At 35.8% G+C, this 23,199-nt stretch overlaps 1 protein-coding gene and 1 non-coding gene across 4 annotated transcripts in view; one reads left to right on the top strand and one right to left on the bottom strand.

Moving 5' to 3' along the window:
• The window catches only part of CSMD3 (CUB and Sushi multiple domains 3), a 1,185,533-nt gene that overhangs the window by 602,149 nt on the left and 560,185 nt on the right, over positions 1 to 23,199 (top strand). For all 3 annotated transcript variants that reach the window (XM_029923716.1, XM_029923715.1, XM_029923714.1), the window contains one exon: positions 10,390 to 10,502. In XM_029923716.1, coding sequence (XP_029779576.1) covers positions 10,390 to 10,502 — 113 coding nt within the window. The remainder of the gene's footprint in view (positions 1 to 10,389; positions 10,503 to 23,199) is intronic.
• LOC115279569 lies at positions 8,368 to 8,515 on the bottom strand. The gene has a single exon (XR_003903520.1). It is a non-coding gene; the product is annotated as a small nucleolar RNA SNORA76 (small nucleolar RNA).

The raw sequence follows: 23,199 nt of genomic DNA, 5'->3' as shown, positions 1-23,199 counted from the left end.
GATAAGCTGGAAGTTATTTCCTGGACCCAGGCACCAAGGCCTTACCTGGCTCATAGAAGCAGGGTACAGGGTGCCATATTTGTTCCTGTTCACATTTCAAAGAGATGACCCCAAGGCCTGCATGAAAGACAGTCCTGGGCAAAACTGGAAGACGTTTGTTTAGCTTTTAAAACATTCTCATCTGAAAGAAACAGAGAAAGCAAGCATTTATAATTTTACATTTTCTAGAGGAAATGATAAAAAGAAATGGGAAAGGAGGAGAGTTTTCTTTCCCTTTTGGAACCAAGGACAATTCAAAAAATTTTTTTATTTGTATTTGTGCTTATAATTTTTTTTGTGACTACTTTATAGTAAAACTACAATTTTATAATTATCTCTGTTGCTGTTTCTACTTTCCTCTGGGAAGTTTGCTCTCATCTAAATATACAGCAAGCCCACAGTAAAATACAAAGCAAAGCAATTATCAAGAATACAATAGGATAAATTTAAAATTTCAGGACAATATTGGCCTTAGATGAATAATCTTTAAAAAAGTTGTAGCAATGGTGAATGGGTAAAGCAGATTCTTGATTAACAATGACCAAAAATTCTCTTGCATCATATATTAGTTTTACAAATTGCAGTGATGTCTATATTGCTTATACTTTCAAATGATTAACTGTTTATTATATTATTTTATAGTAGCTTTTGAAATCATACTTATCCAAGCCTAAGGAGTAGCTTCACCCTGGAGCCTGAAGCTAATTTTTTAAGAGATTTTTTTTTTTTTCTTGAGAGGCCCAATAAATTTATCCTAAATTCCCATTATCATGTAGAAAGAATTACATTTACAAGATAATCCAGGCCCTTCAGTGATTATTTTATCTTTCCAAATAATTTTTTCCAGATGGAAACACAAAGATACCCAGAACCATTGTCTAATATTATTATGAGGGACCTATTGAAGGATACATATTGAACTTCCAATGTTTAACAATACATAGTTCTTTTTATTGTAAGTCTTGAGGACAAGCCTAGCCTGTTAGCCATGTTCTGCATGGGTCAAAAGCAATAGTTATATTATTATAACAGTAAATCTCCATGTCTAATACACATTCACTTTTGTTTATCCATACTTGAACCAGAGAGAACTTACATCTTACAGTTTATCATGGGCATTAGACCAGGCTTCTGCCGTCTTCCGTTGTAAATGGCACATTTCTGTCTGTCTTCTAATTAGATGCTTATCATTCTACAACTTCCTTTGAGTCAAATCAGTTAACAAAACTGATTTTTGTGTCAAATTTAGGGAGTGTCATAAACTTTGAGTCTGAAGTTCTTTCTTGTCCAGCAAGAGAGCAGACACAGAATTAAATGTGAGAGAGATGACTAATGTCCAGGAGGAGACAAGAGCCCCAAGTAAGGGTTCTTGCTCCATTTTTATTAGGATCAGAAGGCTTATAAATGTGATGGACGTGCACAAAGAGACAATGAAACTGTGAACAGTAACTCATGGGTGTGAGAGAAAGGGGGTTTTGAAGATACACAGTGTTAGGGGTTGAGGTCAACACAAAACAGAATCCTGGTGCCTGGGTAGGGCAGACTGTTGTTTATGGCAGGTCTTGCCTAGGGATGAGACTTATAGAGCCTGCTATCTCAGGGTCTACAAGGCACCTTTCTTTTGCTAATTAGCTCCCCTCTGGGCAATTTCACCCTGCTGAGTCTCTAGCCCTGTTCACCTGTTTACCTGTTCTGGTCATTCCCTCCTTTGAAAGCAGCTTTCTGCTTTTGTACTATGTTGGGGCACTTTTGCCCTGTTTAGCTAATCTTGTATGCTTTCATCCTAACCCTTTTAACCTATTGGTCCAAGCTCAGGGAATTCCTAAACTTATTCCCCACAAGTGAGTATCTGTATGTGTATTAGTTACTTAACTTTGGCATTCTTAAAAATTAGTAAGAAGATAGTCTCACTTTCGCTCTACCAGTAACTGGATTCCTGGATTTATAAGTCCAGATTACATGTCTACTGGTATAAGAGAAAAATTATGTGAGACCAGTTACAGGGAAGACTTTCTTCAAGACTATTGGCCTCTACTGCAATAGGAGCCCAAACTAGTGAACTGAGAGTCAGTACATTTACAATAGGGAAAAGGAATCAAGCTCCTCTCCTGAAATTAAAGATGGGGCAGTTTTTATGAACCTATGAACCGGGGAAACTAGAGGAAAGTTATTAAAGAACTGTAGGTGGGAGATTAGTATATGAATAGGTCATCTGTGTTTGCTAATTGATGCTGATATTGAGCTCTTACCACTCTGAGAGATCAGAGTGCTAATTCCTTTGATGATCATGCTTCAGAGAGATGGCTCCCAGGTCCTTGAGGAACCCACTCTTGGGGTATAGCAAATTTGCTTCTCAAAGTGCAGAGAAAGAATTTACAATTTCAAGTTTTCTAAAGTAAAGGCTCTAATAAAAAGGTAGGATAGGTGCTTATAGTCAGAAAGAAGACTGTCAAAAGTTTAGTTAAGCTGAGGGAAACATTAGGAATACGATATTGAGATGTTTAGTAATTGTGAATATAGGATATATTCCTGGGAGTACTGGAAAAAAATGCTTTAACAAATAACACGTTTTTGCCATTAATAAAGTGTGATTTCTAAAGCAATTGAAAGAACATTGCTGTGAATAAGGCAGTAAGGCAGTCCATGATGTCCTAAGTTTGCTAGAAGACCTTCTCTCAGTTGAGTTGAGTGCCATCATCAGTTGCTCTAGAAAATGTGAGTTTTAGGTCCTTTGTGAGAACAACTGCCCGACACTTCATGTGCTGCTCGCTTCACATGGCAAGCCTGGGTCTCCCTGGGTTTTTCTTTCACTTTGATGGTCATGTGGGTGATCAGCCGCACTTGAAGAAGTCCCTCCAAAATAGGAACGTCCTATCTTTCCTCTACAGCAATTTTAGGTGGATAGAATCTCCTGGACAACGGTGGGGGCAGATTTCTTCTGGTGGGTCCTTCAAGGTCCTTATAACTTTATGTCTCATGACTTCTAGGGAAGAAAAAAACCCTTTGAAGTATTGAACATGTTTATGAGAGGATTCAGTTAAATTGGGTACAGGGCCCAATCTCTGACCCAAATTCATAAGTCTGCCAAATATAAGTTCAAAGGGAAAAATACTATGCTTCTTGCAGGGGTTGCTCTAATTTTTCATAAGGCTAGCAGTAAAGTTCTAGGCCATTTGAAGCTCATGTACTGCCGAATTTTAGGAAATGAGTTAGATTTATCTTATAGGAATCTGTAAATATGAGCATAATTACTGGATGGCAAGTAGAAATCAGATAACTTCCTCTCTCTGATTTATTAGGCAGTAGTTTCCTCCAAGTGGCAAATGTGTGTATTAAGAGAGAATTTACCACTGCTTGAGGATTGGCATCTGAGGAGGGAAACACTTCTTCACACCATCCAGGTATCACAATACCACAAATACACAAAATATCTTACATGCCACAGGTACTAATTCTATGAAATCCGAGTGCCGTCAAAATTCTAGAGAAGTTAGTTCAAGAAAACTGCCTATACATAGTGGTCTGCTGACAAAATTTTCACATCTTTAGAATGTTTAGAACAACGTCATCGTTTAGGAGTATGTTGTACAAGTCTAGTGCCTTTCTAATTCCTCTTTTACTTCGATGACTATGTTGATGAGATAACATTGCTAACCGAGAAATTAGGATTATGCCATAGGGATATTTTTGTTAGATAATTCCCATAGTTCAGTCAAATTTCTTTTAGCTCCTTTTCTTAATTTTTTAAATATTTATTTATATTAGAGAGAGAGAGAGAGAGAGAGAGAGAGAGAGAGAGAGAGAGAGAATGAGGAGGAGCAGGGGAGGGACAGAGAGAAAGAGGGAGACACAGAATCCAAGGCAGGCTCCAGGCTCTGAGCTGTTAGCACAGAGCCCAATGAGGGACTCAAACTCATGAACAATGAAATCTGACCTGAGCAAAAGTAAGATGGTTAACCAGTTGAGCCCCAGGTGTCCCTTTTAGCTGTTTTTCTAATCCATTTGTACATTTTTTGTGTGTGAGAAGCATATATTTTGGGAATTAACAAAAATGCTGTATTGAATATAAGGCTTCTAAGTTTGAAATACGCCACCTGTAACAGTGGCTTTTGAGCTCCATCAGCAAAATCATCGCCTCCTGAAGTTTTCATTCTGCCCACGTGGGCTCTACAAGAGAACACTGATCTGAGCAAGCAGTTGTACAACCTTTAACACATCAGCTATCAATTTTCCATGAGATACTTTATTGCCCCTCAAAGAACAGAATCTTCTGTTTTTCCAAATTTGTTCTGCTGCCTGATGGATAACAAACACTATATGGTGGTGCAGTTTCTTGTTGCTATCGAAGAGGCGGCTCGTGCCCAGTTCAGGGCAAAATAGAAGCTTCCAAAATTTTGTAAGAGGTCAGCAGGCCATATAAAGCCTTAAGTTGGCATCTTCTTATACAGATGTATGACCTACCAGCAAACATTATTAAAGTGTCATTGATGAATGAGAATATCAGACAAATCAAGTCAGGGCCGACCACCTTCTAGTACCATTGAACAGCTGGGATCATCTATTTGATTAGGATCTGGTAAAAAAAAAAAAAAAAAAACTAACTAACTAACAGGATCTAACAGATTACATTTCTTAACGCAAGTATTAGAATTCAATAATAATGCCTGTTTTATAAGAAGCTTGATGGCATACGTACAGACGGAATCCTACATCCTTGTGAGATAGCTGTCACCACACAAGGGACCTGGATGTCAAGTGACTCAAGGTAAGGACTTGAGCCTTTTGTAAAATGTGTCTGCCACTACCACAGCCACCAGTGTCCACAGTGCGGTGGTCTCCAGGAGAACTGAGAAATAACATTATTGATCGCTGGTCTAATCCTCACTTTTGAGTTAAAATTCCCAAAGTAGCACCTTTATTTTCATGATGACACAACTGTAATTCAAAATTCAGAATCCCCAACACTGAGACAACACTGAGCACTTACCAGGCAGTTGCTCTGTCAGAGATTTTGCACATTCGACAGAGGTTCGAATCCATTGCCTACAATAGCCTGCTAGTCCCCAAATTGTCTAGATTGTTTTTATGTAATAAGGTATTTCCTTTGCAAAATGTGATGACTCCTGTCTTGTATCCTTTTGGGACCTTTAGCATCAACAGATAACCTGAATATTTTTCCTCAGTTTGGCGGTGATATACTTTATCTGGTGAGAACCTGGGCCCTTGTGAGGGAAGGGAATTATAATGAAACCAAAGCATCATTTCTACTTGGCACTTTAGTTTCTGATTCTACCAGCAAACTATCTATGTATTGAATACCTATTGATCCTTCTGGTGGGACAGCTTTCTTTAAGTTTTCCTGTATATGACTTGAGAAATAGGAAGAGGGTACTGAAACCCTGGAGGAATCGTTTGCCATAAATATTGAACTCCTTCCTACGTAAAAGCAAACAAGAATTCAGACTTGTCCATGAGGTGAACTGGGAAGTGGGAGTATGGCAGAAAATAGATAAATTGGAGAAAATCTTTTCAGAGGATGGGATCAAAATTATAATAGTTCTGGTGTTAGGAACTGCAGGCATCCATGGAACAATGAATGTATTTATTTCCTTAAGATCTTATCCAAAAGTTAACCATCTTTATGAAATTTACCTTACTTCTTTACTAGGAGTTTGGTGGTATTAATAGTAATATTATAGGGTGAGTGAGCTTTCTTTTATAATTATCTTCTGTTTTTCTAATTTTTTATAACTGTCTTTTTCCTTCTAGTTGAGCCCTCAACAAAGGGTATTATTCGGCACATGACTTTTGCTTTTGAAACGGGATTTCCATTGGTTCTATATCTCACATTAAATCAGTGTTAGTATCCTTTGGGCCTGAAGTAATATATCGATTTGATTCCAGTGAGGGTACCTTTCCAATGTGGTGTGGGACTGCAGTTCCCTGCTACATCCCTTTTCCTGTGGAAGCACATAGTAACCAAACCAGATGCTTTTATTCCAGGACTTTCCACAGACACTCCAGATGGAGTATACAATATGGCAGTCTTAATTTGCATGCGAGATCTCTCCCCAAAAGGTTTACAGGAGAATCAGGAGAAAGTAAAAAAATGTGTTCCTCAGTCATAGGATCTGTTCATGTGGGAACCAATATAAGAGAAATATAAGAGAAAGCTGATTCAAATGACCAATGACCTGTATTGATCTATCACTAGATAAAAACTGAGGACTTTCTGAGGAAATTTCAGAATAAGTAACACTAGTATCTACCAGAAAAAAAAATATCAAGGGTATGTTAGCCAGAGGACAAGATGCTATAATGTACATTTCACCAGTTAAGTAAACAGTCTTAACTGAATAGTTAACTAGCAGTTTTTAACTTTTCATTTTCTTCTTCATATTTGTTCTGATGGTCTCCAAACTGAGTACCTACTGGTAGGATCTGAGTAATAGTCGTCCTTGCCATTTTACCCTCCTCCCCGAACTTTTTTTTAAATTTGAGCTTGGATAGTCAACATGAGAGCCAAGATAAAGGTGGGTAGAGCCAGAGGACGATTTTCATCTGCCCCTAGAATCATGCTAGTAAATTCTATAAAAGTCTCAGCAAATTGTATATGGAAAACAATATAGGATTCACTTGTCTTCTGTTTATAGCACTGTGGTTTCTCCCAGCTCACCTTTAGAAGAAAGGACATGTGCAGTGTCTTTCAGTGGGTTTACCAAACCCTTTGTTCTTCCACTGTTGGGGCGGATAGTGGGTACACGGCTACTTAATGTGGTTGGTGGGTCTTCTTCCGGTCCCCAACATGTGTGCTCTGTCAAATGAGCAAAGTGACTGGTTGCAGAATTCCACACAACAGCTAGTCCACACCCCCAAGTGTGTGGCTGTAAATTTACAGGAGAAAGAGACGGGGGTAAACAGAGAGCAGAGGAAGGCAGAGACTCTGGGAAAGAGAAAGTTACTTGAATTCTCAGTGTTTTTCTTCCATCCCTGTCAGTCTTTCTTCTGACTGTCCAAATAATTTTTAACTTTCCTCTTAGAATTATATCTATACACTAAATACAAGTATTCAGTTTCCTTGGGATGAGGCCCTCCTAAAACCATCAAAAATTCTGAAAGACTAGATTCTTCTATTACTCCAAATGTGACAGAGAGATGTTACCTGTTTAAAAGAAAAAACTGCAAGCATCCCATATTTTTCACCATTAGATTAATCATGATCTTGATGGGATTGTAGACCCCAATTTCCCCTTGCTTCCTAATGAGACAGCCTTGAATTTGAGAGAGTGGTTCATTCAGATTCTACTTCAAAAGAGCAGAGCGCTCTAAGCCACAGTATCTTATCAGATTGTTTGTGGCCACAAGACTTTAGCTGGTCTGTTCAATTCAAGAACTGCCATTTGTATCCTATCCTCATACCAAATTGATTGGGAAATATAATTAGAAAGAAAATCCCTTAGTTAATGTGCTCTACAAAATGTAAGAGAGAACAAACCAGTTTTAATAGTAAGTTAGCATTATACCATGATGTGTATCTTGGGCAATCCACTAAAAAGCTTGCAAAGAGAAATAAATCTCACCCTTTAGTCAGGCAGATACAGTCCATTACATGCATGTTAATTTTCCTTATCAAAAATATTAAAAATTAAACTTTTCCAAGCTTTTTGATGGGCAGGAAGTTATATCATAGAGCTATGGTACCTAGACTTAAATTCTCACAAAAGCAGGATAACAAGGCAACATCCTCCAAGATATTCACATTTCAAAGAGATGGCATCCACGCCTCTAAGAAAGACATGCATGGGATCCATAAAATAAGCAAGAGGCTTATTTTAACTTGAAAAATTTATATGCATTTGAAAAAAACAGATACCATTTATAATTTAAGTTTTCTAAAAGAAATGCTAAAGAGAAGGGGGTTTTCTTCCTTTTAGTTAAAAATTCCTTTAGCATTATGGAGTTTTTTAAAAGTTTACTTATTTATTTTGAGAGAGAGAGGGAGAGCATGTGCAAGTGGGGGAGGGGCAGAGAGGGAGAGAGAGCATCCCAAACAGGTTCTCCACCGTCAGTGCACAGCCGATGCAGGGCTCAATCTCACAAATTGTGAGATCATGACCTGAGCCAAAATCAAGAATCGGACACTTAAGGGACTGAGACACCCAGGTGCCCCGCATTATGGAAATTTTAAATTATTATTATTTTTCGGATTTCTGTTTACCCTTACACCAGCATGAGCAGGGAACTAGGTAGAATCATAGGAAAACTAATTAGCAAGGAAACATTTTTTTTCTTTTCCCCAACACCCTGCCCCCGGCTTAGACACCGCCCCCCCATGGCTTGGGGCTAAAAGGGCCTTCAGTGGAGGACCAGGCAGCCCCAGTTATGCACATGCGCAGGCTCTGGCACTGCAGCCTGCCCCTCCCCCCACCACGCAAGGGCATGCCCTTCGGGGTGGGGGTGGGCTCAAAGGCAGGGCATAGCAAGAGAACAATTTAGACCGTATGTGTTAAGTGTTCTTTATGAACTGAGAAAATTATGCTGGAAATTTGGGGTTGGTAAAAGTTCAGGACTAGTGAAGAATTAAGAGGATATAATAAAGAGCAATAATTCAATCCTCTCATGAAAACAACCTTCAATAATTAATGTGAAATAGATTGCCCAGGTGTTGGATACGGTGTGTCTGAAGCACGTCCTGGAGAGTTAAGCTCTCGTGCCCGTTTCCTAATGAAATTATTTTACTTTCTGTCATACCTCTGAGGTTGAGTCTTTACTCTTGCCCATAAACCTATCTCTCTAATATAGACCGAGAGAGTAGTACTTAGGAACTCACCATTTTGAAAATTGAAAGTCCACATACCACAAAGTTTAACTGAATGATCTTTTCAACACTTGATCTTAGACACAAGACCCAGAAGCAATGAAAGATCTTTTCAAAGGACGGTGTGTGTGTGTGTGTGTGTGTGTGTGTGTGTGTGGTGTGTGGACATACATAGATATGTGCACACAGGTGTATATACAGATATACACATGCATCGCAAAGGAGATTTATGTAGATGTTTTGTCTTATAATAATTTTAAATTTGATTTGGCAGGAAGAAAATGAATATACTTTAAGATTCTGTAATATTTTCAAGTATCTTTATATCTTACCAGTATTCCTCAGTGTCACATATACTCCCATAATTAAATCATTATATTTAACAGAGGTTATTTGTGACAGATTTCCATAAATTCTGTAACACTGGACACTAGTGACACAGCTATATTTAATGCAGTCTGCTGACGATATTTCACAGTTTGGGTGGCTGAGTAATGAGCAGAGCATTTTGCTGCCCTGGTCACTTCCAGGATATGGGCATCGTGCTGCCCTCTGCTGGTTTAATTCTAGTGTAGCCTCCGTCGAGACGCCTGTTCTCTTAGGTGCCCATTTTATTATACTTTATACCTTCTCTCCTCTTGTAATTTTCCAGCAATCCTCATGATGAAGGTTTAGCAATAAAGTAGGTAAACAGGAATTCCTTCTTTTAAAAACCTATCTTTTAGTATATAATTTAGAATTCTCTACTAATATGGATATTGTACTCAGCAGTGAATCCATTATTTTTCTCTTCCTATTCTTGACAAACTCCACCTCCCCTCCCCCCAAGTCTTATTTACTCATTTTTTTTCCTCCTTTATGTGACTTGGCTTTGGTTCAAACATGTGACTACAACGTAATTAATGACAGAAGAAACATGAGGTAATTCCCCTTTTTAAGGTTATAAAATTGAGCATTACTGAATGAGATTATTAAGGCATAGGTTCAGTGATGCTACATCAAACTAGCAGCATGTTTTTAAGGTAAAACTGTTCACAGTAACATGAGCAAAAGTACATGACACAGGTAGTCTGATATCAACATTGCAAAGGGATATATTATATTCTGGGCCATTTTATTGTTTTGCACAGTGCTTAAATGTTTTTCACAATATTTCTTTAAAACAACATTCTATAAAACTCGAAAGGTTAAAATAAAGAGCATTGCTGGTATTTTAAAAAATTAAAGGTTTTTTAGATCCTCTTTTTCTTTTCAGTTGAAAAAGAAGTATAAGATCTGTGATAGTCTAAAATTTAGTATCTTGCCTGAGGGTTATGAAAGACCTAACCCAGTTAAGTGAACTGGCACTTGCTTATAATGAATCTTGATCACTAAATTGTGTGCTTCGTTCTATTGTATCAGTGCATGTTTATCTAACAGTTGTTGTTTTTTTCTAGCCAAGAAAATATTGAGAAACAGTTCTGTCTCGTAATTTGCATGCAGGGGGTGTTTTAATAACATACTTCTCTCTTCTCCGTCCATCTCTTTTTTAGGCTGACGGGAAGCTTTGTGCCAGACTTGATAGTGAGCATGAGTAGCCAAATGTGGCTGCACCTTCAAACAGATGAAAGTGTCGGATCTGTTGGCTTCAAGGTTAACTACAAAGGTAATGATGAATTGCTACTATGGGAAATATGCTATCTTAATACCACCAGAGAATACTTTTAAATTCAAGCTTAATTGCATCTGCAAAATAAAAGTTTCCCAGAACATAAGCAGGAATACATTCTAACAAAATGCTCCTCTTTTTAACTCTAAACGTTGATTTCACTTTTCTTTAAATAGAAATAGGACTTGCTTTCTTTTTTTGTCCTTTACAATGTGTCTATTTTGAATACTTCATCTCTCCCCCATACGACTGTTATATCCCTATGCTTTAGTCACTCTGGACTCCTAGCTTTTCCCAGAACAGACAGTGTCATTTTACACATTTACACAATTTGCCTGATAAACATAATAGACTGATTATTAAATATTTAAATCCAAAGTAAAGGATTTAATTCCCTACAGAATTTAGGATACCATTTTTTGAGGGGTTGAAGGCATTTATCAGATATTCTCTTAGCTCAAATACATGGTCTTGGTGTTCAAATGATCAATTCCTATGCAAGTGATAGGCCACAAATGTGTTAAATTGCCACTGCCCATCCCAGTATTGGGAGTGATGCAGATTGACGATAAATGACATGGGTATCACAAAAATCTCTTATTCTAGTTCCATTTATAAGTGATGGATGCAAATATTGTAAAATCATAAATAACCATGACACATGGCGAACCTTGTTTAAAGGAAAATAGAGACAGCAGACATATGCACACAACATGGATATTAGAAACGCAAATATAGAACTCGCACTGAAAAATATGTAAATGTTAATAAATTCACTTGAAATCTATACCTTAAAAAATGAAAATGTATAAGAAAGCGGTAGAACATAATGTTGCCTGAGTTTATTATTTCTGTTGTGGTTAAAATCGTTATTCTCTCTCTTATCAATTTAAACAATAGCTGTTAAAAATTCTCTTACTTGCATACTAATAATTCTTAATCAGTTTCCTTTTTCAAACAGTGGCTTGCCATGACTTTGTATCTGGAAACGGAAATGAATATATAGTGTTGTCAGAGAGACAGAACACATGCATTCAGTGTTTTTAACTTGTGACTAAATTTGGCTCTATATTAATTTGAATAGTTCATGAAATCTGTATAAATGTCAGTTAAAAAAATAAAAAGGTTAGGCTAATTATAATTTTAAATATATCCCTCCTCCACTAAAAAAAACCCCCATATCTGTCTCAGTAAATAAAACAAAATCACAAAATTTAAATGGTCAGCTTTTGTTAGAAGTATCTAGGCCGTGATGTTTTCATTAAAAAAGTTGTTTCCACTCTAAATGGCTAAGTGAAGCTGGCATCTTTTTATTCCTCTTGGTTTTATTATTTTCTTCACCCTCTGAAGGTTACCTGTCAGAAGGCCTGTAGTTGTCTAAACTTTAGAAACTGTATAAATCATTAACGATAATGCTTCAACGAAGAACACAGTTGTTAAAGCTCATGAACTTGCTGGAGCAGTAGGGGAGTTCCAACAATATTTACAAAGCGCACCACTCTGCTGCTGTTCAAGAGCTGAAGTCCATTGTAAAGTAGGACAATTAAACATACTTTGTTTTTTTCTGCCCAGTTTTCAACAAACAATTTAAAAAAAAATCTCCTGAGGATCTATTGTGTGTTGGCTACTGGATGAGTTGTCGAATATAGAAAGAAGAGCCAAATATTCTCTCTCAGGGCGATCGTAATGTAGTGGCAGAGAAAAACATACCAACCATTCAAGGACAAATATCTACAGAGATGAGATAGTTGAAACCAACACAGAAGATCCTTAGTGACCAAGGCTCTTCCTCTCCTCCCGCTCTTCCCTCTATGCTAACGTCTCCTCTGCGCTGTGAATGGGGGTCTCTAGCAGCACAGGAGTGTCCTATGACACTCCAGCTGTAGGTGCTTCCATGCTTTTCATTGCTTAGAGATAAGGTCCACAACTTCTAGAGACCTTATCTTCCAGCTTTGTTCGCCCCGTCTTTGACTTCTTTATCTAATCCAATTCTATCAAATCATCTGCAGTTCTCATTCCAGCAGGTTGTTTCTTACCTCTCCTCTCTGCACTTGCAGAAAATTCCATCTGCATCTCTATTCTTACTTTAACAGCATCCCATCGTTCATCCTTCAAGATGAAATTCAAATGTTTCTTCTTCTGTGAAGCCTTTCTTAACTCTTCTCATCGCAAAATCACACTTTTTCTGTTTTATAAGACCTGTACCATGTATGATATATAAATGTACATATATATCTACATATGCATACATCATACTACCAGATGGAAATATGTCACATTCATCTTCATATTTCCATTACCAACTTTTTGCTATGTCATCATAGGTGATTAGTAAAGCTGAACAAATGACTTCACCTGTAAATGTGAAATAATATAGGGTAAAATATATCCTTAAAAATTTAGCATACCACAATTTTCTTTTCCTACTGTACTTTTGCATTCTCCATAATTTAAAACCTGAGCTCAAAGTTGAAGTAGGGTCCATTTCGAGAAGTTTCAAATTTTGATGTGCAGATAGCTTCAACAACTTCGCCTACTAAAAATAATTTCCGTAATTACCGTGCTCTCTGTTAGGTGGTATGTTGGTTCTAAATCGAACACCTGCTAAAAAAACTTCCCAGATTTGATCTAAAATGTCTTCTTTTTGCCATCTGTGGGTGTTGCATGGGGTAGCATTGACTTAGCTCCCCTATAAATTAAACATACACTTTATAGCATATTTTCATTATATATATGCATACGTATATAATTTTAAAGGTAGTGACTAAATTACCAAATTAGATCTTGTTTTTCTTAAATAATATATTTTAATTCTTAAATTGTGTGGTGCTCATTTCCTGTGACAGTTTTTTTTAAAAGCTTGCTTTAAAAGAAAATAAGATTCCAATGAAATCCCCTATTATGAAACCCAAAATAGAAAAAGATTAAAAGCTGGTGGCTCTGGTGGAAGGTGTGGGGAGGGTTGGCACCCCCATTGATCGGACTGCCCTTCATTCCGTCTGGGTACGAGGAAGCCCTAATGCTCCAAAAGCCTTAGTTTGAAAATTACTTTTCTAAGACCATACTATTGATGTAGAGACCAAAAATGTGTCTGCGAATATAAAATGACACATGGTTGCTGAATTAAGTTGTCATATCCTTTTTTAATTTTTAGATTATTTTATTTGTGAACTTATTTATTTGAGAGAGAGACATAGATGTGGAGGGGTCAGAGAGAACTCTGTCAACACAGAGCCCAATGAAGGGCTCAAACTCACCAAGCGTGAGATCATGACCTGACCTAAATTGAGTCAAGTGCTTAACTGACTGAGCCACCCAGTGGCCCCAGTTGTCATTATCTTTAGAACTTCAGTTTTAATCTTTGGTAAAAGGCGAAAGATTTATGCGATCTGAAGAGAAACCAGAGTATCAGTTTTAATCTTTGGAACTATGAATGCTTTAATCTATAGATTTTGGATAACAGGTGTTTGAAGTCAAGCAAATAGTTCCTTAATATAAATGCAATTCATTCTTATTAATTTAAAATTCATTTGATATTTATTTTGTACATGACAGTATGCTGAGTACTGTGTACTATAGCAGAAATGAATAAAATGAACACTGTATTCTGAGAAATTTAATGATATTCCTTGTTAAAACCAGTAATGTCCATAATAAGCATACCAAATCACAGCCATCCTGCTCTGCATGAGATTTACGAGTTTGCCAAGGTGATGATTCAAGATGTGACACTAAGGGTCCCTCCTAAAAAGGAAGAATAACCTATTTATCTTGGCCCATTACCTTTAAAGATACTAATTTTGTTTCAAATGAATATTAACCAGAAAGGAAGATAGTTTTCTCCACTGGACCTATTAGCATCCATTAACACTGTGCTATTTTTTAAAATATATTTTCATCTTCATCTAATAAGACCTAAGCAACATTAAAAGAAAAAATAATAATTACTAAGAACCTTGTATATTGCAATCACTTTGCCTGCATTAACTCATTGAATCTAATTAAAACTTCAAGAGATGTCAATTACTACTCAATTTTACAGATCAGAAAAACGAATAGGCTATAAGCACTATGACATAGGAACTTTGGTCTGGTTGTTCACTGTTGTATGCTCAGTATCTAACACAGCGCCTAACATAATAACCTCTCAGTAAATATTTGTGGATGTGTGAATGAATGGACATGAGTATCAGATCATTAACTTACTGCAGAATCCTGATGCAACCTCATGACTTCATCATGCTCTCCATTATAGACTGTTAACATTCTGTGTGGATATTAAGTGCTTTGGGGAAGCCAAAAGTTTAAAGCCTGAAGACCCTAATCAGTGTAAAAAGTATAAGGACACTACAAGACTGAGTTAAATTACTGAGCTCCCATTGTCCCATCAGCTACACATAAAACTACACATAAAAAAACACATATATACAACAAAAGCCATTCATTTCAAATATCTGTACATTTTTATTTCTGGGGATGGGGGAGGCAAGTTTATATTCTTTAGAGATACTTAGTTAAGAGAGCTAAAGTCCATGGCAGAAGCATATGAAGAAAAATCTTTTCTTCAATGTTTATTTTCTTTTGAGAAAAAGAGTGAAAGACAGAGCACGCGAGCAGGGGAGGGACAGAGAGAGGGAGACAGAGAATCCGAAGCAGGCTCTGTGCTGACCACATACAGCCAGATGTGGGGCTCGAACTCAGGAATCATGAAATCATAACCTGAGCCAAAGTCGGATGCTTAAGCAACTGAGCCACCTAGGCACTCCAAATCTACAGTTCTTAGAGTGACATTATCTTCTCACCTTAAAAATCAAATATTGTAATTGTTTGACTAATTTTCGGTGGTGTGATAGTATGCATTCCCAAGCATGGAGCATTAACAGCAACCATTTACAACATGTACTGTTTTAAGCACATGAATCATCTCATGTAATCTACTGGCCCAAACCTGAAAGGTAGGTAATACTATTATGCCTATTTATGGATGAAGTAATTGAGGCATAGAAAGTTATTTGTTCAAGGTTGCATGGCTAGTGCCTGGCAAAATCAAGATATGACTGTGAACTCTATATTTTGACTGCTGCCTTTCAGAAACATATTATTTTCATAAATCTTAGCTTGGGTTTATATTTATTTAGATATTTAAATTTTAAAATAGCTCTCAACTAAAGTACATGGCTAGAATTTAAATTTTTGATGAAGCCATCTGCTTTTATTGGATGACCTAAATTTGTGAAATGGAAATTTTCATGAAAGATGATGATTTTACTTAAATATTTAGAATCATTAATTTTTATGGTTCTAAATCCCTTTATCTCATTGTAGAATGTAGGAATAGAGATCCCATTATTTGCTAATTTTAGTAATAAAGGCATTTGCCGGAGTTAAGATGGATTGATACTAAAGATTTAAAAATTAGACAGTTATTTCCAAGTGTTTGGCCAAAATTGAAGTTCAGAATTAAACTAAATAAACAATAACAACAAACTTAGTTTCTTTAACATGCATATTTAATGGTTGAGGTATCATTCTTTTTTAATCTATCAAATAATGTTTTGGGAAGTTAATGAGAACATTTTGGAGGTAGCTTCTGATGATATCTTAAATAATAATTTATACATCAAAAATATTAACAGACACATCAGGCATGTAGGTTTTATGCTTTATGCATATAAAACACATTTTTCTTCCTTCTTTTTTCCATTGTTTTCTCTATTTCTCCTCCTTTTTCCCTCTTCTTTCTTATCTTACCTTATTTTTTGTATGATACTACACATATTACTTTCCAACTGCTTTTCACTGTAAACATATCATGAATGTCTTTCCAGTCCATTTATATGGATTGTCCTTCATCTGATGACTATAAAATAGCTCCCAAATGTACACACTATCACTTAAATGAATCAGTAGTCATTTGGGTCATTACCTTTATTATGCTATCAAAATGTTGAAGTAAATATTCTTGTACAAGTTTCCATACATTTTTTTCTGTTTTACTGAGGAAATAGATTCTGAAAATAGGATGGATATTGACATATGTTATGCATCTTGAGTAGTTTCCTAATTTTAAATTTTACCTTCTCAGAAATGTAACACTGAGGTTTTTCCCTACAACCTAAAATGGATGCTACTAATCTGCTAGGTGTTTGCCAATCTGATGTGTTATAAATGCAGTATTATTGAATTTAATAGCTACAGGGCTGTTAATCATCTTGTCATAGATGTATTAACCACCTGGATTTCATCTTCTTTGAAATTTTACAGCTTTGTGCTCTTTGTAAGACATTATTAATGGTCACAATTAATTGGCTTTTCCTCTAATTCTCGTAAAGAGAGAATTAAATTTTCCTGTCCTCTTACAGTTAAGTGTGGCCATGTGACTACTAAAATGTAAATAAGTGACTATAATCACTTCCAGGCCAAAGCATTGAATTATATTGTTGTTTTCTTTCAAAAGGAACAAGGAGGCCATATCTTCCAGGTAGTGAAGCGACAAATTGATGCTGCTTCCTTCACGTTGTGTTCCTGAGGGACTATGGGGAACAGAGGTCTCCTCCTCCACCCCCATTTCCCCAACTATAAAGCATAAGTTGCATGAACAAGACAGAAACTTGGTTTTCTTAAGCCTCTAGAATTTCTGTGTTAATTTGTTATCCTAGCATAACCTAGCATATTCTGATGGATACACAACATAAGTTAGCCTATTCTTGGTTTGTCTCTGTACTCTTAAGTTGTAAGCACTTGGGGGCGCATAGAAGGTATAAGTCTTGGTTTGTTCATACACTGCAAGCATATTCTCGCAGTCTATTTTGATTCCATGCATTTGAAATAATACCAAGTTTGGGTTTCTTCCTGTTCTAATCAAACATATCATTCCTTTTATTTATGACATTTGGAATTTATAGGTGTTGTACATGCTTGAAACATTTTATTAAAGTTACTTTATATATATGCACACATATACATATATATGTATATTTTCATGCATACTTGGAATAATTTAACTATTTTTTCTGCACAAACCATACTGCTTCAATTTCACTAGTCTTAAGGTTTTTTTTAAAATATCTTCTGGGCACAGCTTCTTGCTACTATTTTTCTATTTCAAATTTCCATGACAATTCATGTATACTTAACTTTCACCTTTATCATAAAATAATTTTGTTGGATTACATAAAATGCTATTTGTGATTTTCATTAGTACTGTATGAACTTTATACTGCTTTTGTCTATATTGATCTCATTAGGTAATGTCTTGGCACATGTAGGTGGCTCACTGGGTTAAGCATCTGACCCTTGATTTCAGCTCAGGTCTTGATCTTGCAGTTCATGGGATTCAACCCTGCTTGAGATTCTCTCTCTCTGCCCCTCCTCTGCACTCTCTCTCAAAAGAAAAAATATGTAATGGCTTCTCATGAAATTATCTTTTGTCATCTTAGATTTAAATTTTGTGTTTTTATCTATTAATTTGTTTTTTAAATGTTGATTTATTTATTTTTGAGAGCAAGAGAGACAGGACAAGTTGGGGAGGAACAGAGGGAGACAGAATCTGAAGCAGGCTCCAGGCTCTGAGCTGTCATCATAGAGCTTGACAAGGGGCTCAAACTCATGACCTGAGCCGAAGTTTGACGTTCAATGGACTGACCCACCCAGACATCCCTATGGCTTTTTAAATTTTTGTTTCTTTATATACAGTTTCTTTTTCATTTATGATAGCTTTATTTTTTACTACTTTTTACTTTTTTGGTAGATTGAGTAGTATTACAAGGAACTCATATTTTATCTCATTATTATACTGCTAACTATTATAAAGAGCAGTTGTTGGTTTTTACATATCTGTATAGTCTTTAGTCATATTACTTAATTCTTTGATAAGTAGGCATTGTAACAGTGGGAAGGCATTTATTAGGAAATTATTAAAAAACTCAACTACCTTGTTTTAAATCTGGGTTTACTATTCTCACATGACGTGTCTAAGAAAGAGTAGATACTGATGTTAGATGATTGCTTTACATTGTCATCTGAGACTCGGATGCTTCCTTTCATTTTCTCGACCTTCCTTAGCATATCTGTCTTTATCCCCAAAGTTCTAACAGCATTGTTGCCAGACATCTATTGTAGAAGCAGATTGGAATTCCCAGAACCCTGTTAAATTATAGTGATGAGAAGTAGCATTTCTGTCCATTGCTTTTTTTGATGACAGTGACTTTATTATTTTAATGTTTAACATAATACTTGACACAGATATATGGAAAAGAGTCTTTTTACCGAGTCTGCCTGCATCCTTCTCAGTCCTCTTATATTCTGAGTTTTTATTAAGAATGGCTAATGAAGTCAAATACTTTTCTCCATTCAATGACACAAGTGCAAATCTAACCAAGTCCCTCCTTTTACTATGTTCATAGGCTTCCTGCTGCTGGGACAAGCTACTAGTCCTGCAAGAAAATCTTTTGGAACATAATATCTGATCTTTTGATACACACTCAGATTCTATTTACTAATAATTTGACTATAATTTTTGCATCTAATTAAATGTGTGAACTGGATTATAGTTTCTTCTTATTCTAGTTTTATGATTACGGCAGTCAGAGAATGAGTTAGGGAGTTTGTCAGTGCTCTGGGATAGTCTGAATCACAGAAGTTACATATCTTTGAGAGTAAGAGAGAACTTAGCTATAAAATTATTAGGGCATTTTAAGTAAGTATTTAGCAAATTTTCATTTTTTTTCTTTGGCTATAACTCTCCATATCTCTGCCTAAATTAAGGTTATCTTTTTGCATTTTATTAGCCTATTTTCTAGGTTATAAAATAGATAATAACTTCAAAATATATTGATATTTCATATGTATTTTATTTTTAAAAGCTTTTGTTAGTATATATTAATTCCAAGGAGTACATATTGTTTTTCTCTCTCTCTGCCTGTATCTGCTTTTCTGTTTGCTGAACATTCCTTCCACGTTTTTTCCTACTAACTGAACTACTCTAGGCTTTAATGAACCTTATCTCTTCCAATTGTGTATAGTGTTATAGGTTTGGGCTGAACTACTAAAAATTCCCTTTGATATGGTTATTGATCCAAGAACTGGGGCAACTGATACAGATTCTAGGTGAAAGGAAATCTCTTTTCTGAGATTGTAAATGCTAAGGATCAGTTAAGTTGTGCTAGTGGGGGTCAACTTTTGTTACCTTATGTCAGTAACTTGCCAACAGAGATAAAGCAGAATCAACAAATGAAAACTGTATTGTAGGCATAACTGAAACTCCTAAACACCTGAAGGGACCACTAGACCTTGGTTTATCCAATCTTGAGACTATAAACTTCTCCATCTTTAAGCCACAGCTAGTTCAATTTTTATCACTTATTACTAAATGGACCTTGATTGACACATTGTCATCTCCCTGCTGTTTAATTCACTCAATGTAGATAAAAGGGAAGATCTATCTATATTACAATTCAATGTTTTCAGAATCAAATATATTTCTTTATTTTTACAACATATTAGCTTAGAAAAACATTATGCATTGATCTAAGAGAGTGTCTACTCATAGTAGTATTTGAGTAAGTAGTATTCTATATTCTTTGGCTTTTTTTGAGAAAGGAAACAAAGAAATATTAGAGTTTTGTAATTACCTTCTCCTAACAGTATACATGCATGGTGGGCAGATTCTTCATTAATCTTAGCATTTATGCCTTAATGACATTATTTATGAACTGAGTTTTGGTACTGGTTTGTTTTGTCCTAAAATCATTAGGACACTCATGAGATTGATTGAGGTGTTTTGAAAGTAGTGCTGATTCCTTGGTTTTGACATGATTAATTTGACACTGAGACGTATATTACTTAGTTATCACTGAAATAATTTTATGGAGATAATGGAAAACTTTTGTAAAATATTTTTGATTATTTTTATCGAAGTATAATTGACATACAGTGTTTTATTAGTTTCAGGTATACAACACATTGGTTCAATAATTTTATGCATTGCTAATGCCCACAGTAAGTGTAATTCCATCACCAAAAAACATTGTGATAATATTATTGACTATATTCCTTATGATGTAATTTTCATCTCCATGACGTATTAGTTGTATAACTGGAATTTTGTACCTCTAACTTCCCTCAATTTGTTTAGCCCATCCCCCCACCAACTTCCCCTCTGACAGCCTGTAGTTTGTTCTCTGTGTTTAAGAGTCTGTCTGTTTTGTTTGTTTGTTTGGTTTGGTTTTGGATTCCACTTATAAGTGAAATCATATGGCATTTATCTTTGTCTGACTGATTTTACTTATCATAATACCCTCTAGATCCATCTACGTTGTCACACATGGTAAGACTTCATCTATTCTTCTGATGTATTCTGCTGTGTGTGTATGTATACACATCTTTTATATCAACTCGTCTATCAGTGGGCACTTGACTTGGGTGGTCTATTGTAAATAATGTTGCGATAAATGTAGGAGTGCACGTACCTTTTCAAATTGGTGTTCCAGCTTTCTTAGGGTAAATACCCAGCAGTGGATCGTATGGCATTTCTGTTCTTAATTATTTGAAGAACCCTCCATACTGTTTTCCTCAGTATTTGTATCAGTTTAGACTCCCACTAACAGTGCATGGGAGTTTTTTTTTTCTCTACATTATTGTTCACAATTGTTTTTTTTTATACTAGTCATTCTAACTGTAATGAGATAATATTTCAATGTGATTTTGATTTACATTTCTCTGATGATTAGTGACGTTGAATATTTTCTTAATGTGTCTGTGGGTCATCTATATTTCTTCCTTGGACAAAAAATCTATTTAGGTCCTCTATCCATTTTTTAATGGGATTGCTTATTTGTTAGTTTTCTTGTTTGATTTTTTGGTGTTGAGTTGTATAAACTCCTTATATATTTTGGATATTCCGCCTTTATCAGATATATCATTTGCAAACATCTTCTCCCATTGAGTGAGTTGCCTTTTTGTCTTGTTGATGATTTCCCTTTCTGTACAAAATGTTTTTATTTTTGGTATCCTCCTAATAGATTATTTTTGTTTTATTTCCCTTCCCTGAAGAGATATTTTCATACATATGTTGATAAGGCCCATGTCCAAGAGATTGTTGCTGTGTTTGCTTATAGGAGTTTAAAAAATGTTTATTTAATTTATTTTGAGAAAGAGAGAGCACTGAAGACAGAACAGAGAAGGGGCCAAGAGAGGGAGAAGGAGAATGCCAAGCAGGCTCTCTGCTGTCAGTGCAGAGCCTGAAGTGGGGCTCAGTCCCACAAACCATGAGATCATGACCTGAGCCAAAGTCAAGAGCCAGACACTTAACCAATTGAACCATCCAGGTACCCCTTGATTATAGGAATTTTATAGCTTGAGGTCTCACATTTAGGTCTTTAATTCATTTTGTATTTATTTTTGTGTATTGTGTAAGAAAGTGGTCCTGTTTCATTCTTTTGCAAGCTGTCCAGTTTTCCCAGTACCATTTATTTAAAAAAGACTATCTTTTCAGCATTGTATAATCTTGCCTCTTTGTCACAGACTAGTTGACCATTTAAGTGTGGGTTTGTTTGTGGGCTGTTATACTGTTCCAATGATCTATGTGTCTCCTTTACCATGCTGTTTTGATTACTATAGCCTTGTAACATATCTTGAAATCTGGATTTGTGATACCTCCAGCTTTGTCCTTCATTTTCAAGATTGTTTTGTCTATTCAAGGTCCTTTTATATATAAACAGAACTGAAACACTTGGATGGTCACATGTAAAACAAAACAAACAAAAACCTTTAAACCTTATCTTATACAATATACAAAAATTAACTTGAAATGGATTATAGACCTAAACATAAAAGCTAAAGCTATAAAACTTTTGGAAGAAAACATATAAGTAAAGCATAATACCTTGGTTTAGGGTTATATTCTGAGAAGACCAAAAGCATGTTATGTGTTATGAACTACATATTTGTGTCCTCACAAAATGTATATGCCAAAGGCCTAACCCCAATATGATGGCATCTAGACATGGGGCTTTAGGGAGGTGAATAGGTTCAGATGAGCTCATGAGGATGAGACCATAATGATTAGATTAGTACCTTTAAAGAAGAAACACTGCAGAGCCGGATCTCTCTCTCCAAGCACTTGCAGAGAGAAGACCATGTGGCCACACAGAGAGAAGAAGGTAGCTACATGGAAGCCAGGATGAGACTCCCACCAGAACCTGACCATGCTGGCACCCTGGTCTTGGAATCTTAATCTCTGAAACTATGACAAAAACATTTCTGATGTCTAAGTCACCCAGTTTATGGTATGTTGTAAAGGCATCCCAGGCCAAGAAGACGTTAAAGAAGAAAAAACTAGATAAATTGAGCTTCCTCAAAATTAAAAACATCACCAAAAGGAGTTTATAAAGCTTAAAATCAAACTACAGACTAGAAGGAAATAATTGCAAATATGTATGTATAAGGAACCTATATCCAGAATATATAATGAATTTTAAGCATTCAATAATAAAATGAATAGAATATTCCAATTTAAAATGAGTTAAAAATTTGACCAGACAGTTGACCAAAGAAGATAAGAGATGATAGATAGATAGATAGATAGATAGATAGATAGATATGGGTAAAAAGTTGGGCAAAACTGTTCATTGTCACTGTTATTAAGACTCTGCAAATTAGAACCATGAGGAGATACCTATATGTTCACTAGAAT

The sequence above is a fragment of the Suricata suricatta genome, chromosome 15, assembly GCF_006229205.1.
Source record: "Suricata suricatta isolate VVHF042 chromosome 15, meerkat_22Aug2017_6uvM2_HiC, whole genome shotgun sequence".
NCBI classification, from domain to species: Eukaryota; Metazoa; Chordata; class Mammalia; order Carnivora; family Herpestidae; genus Suricata; species Suricata suricatta.
Note: the sequence above shows the minus strand (reverse complement) of the source record. Positions and strands in the feature narration are given on the sequence as shown.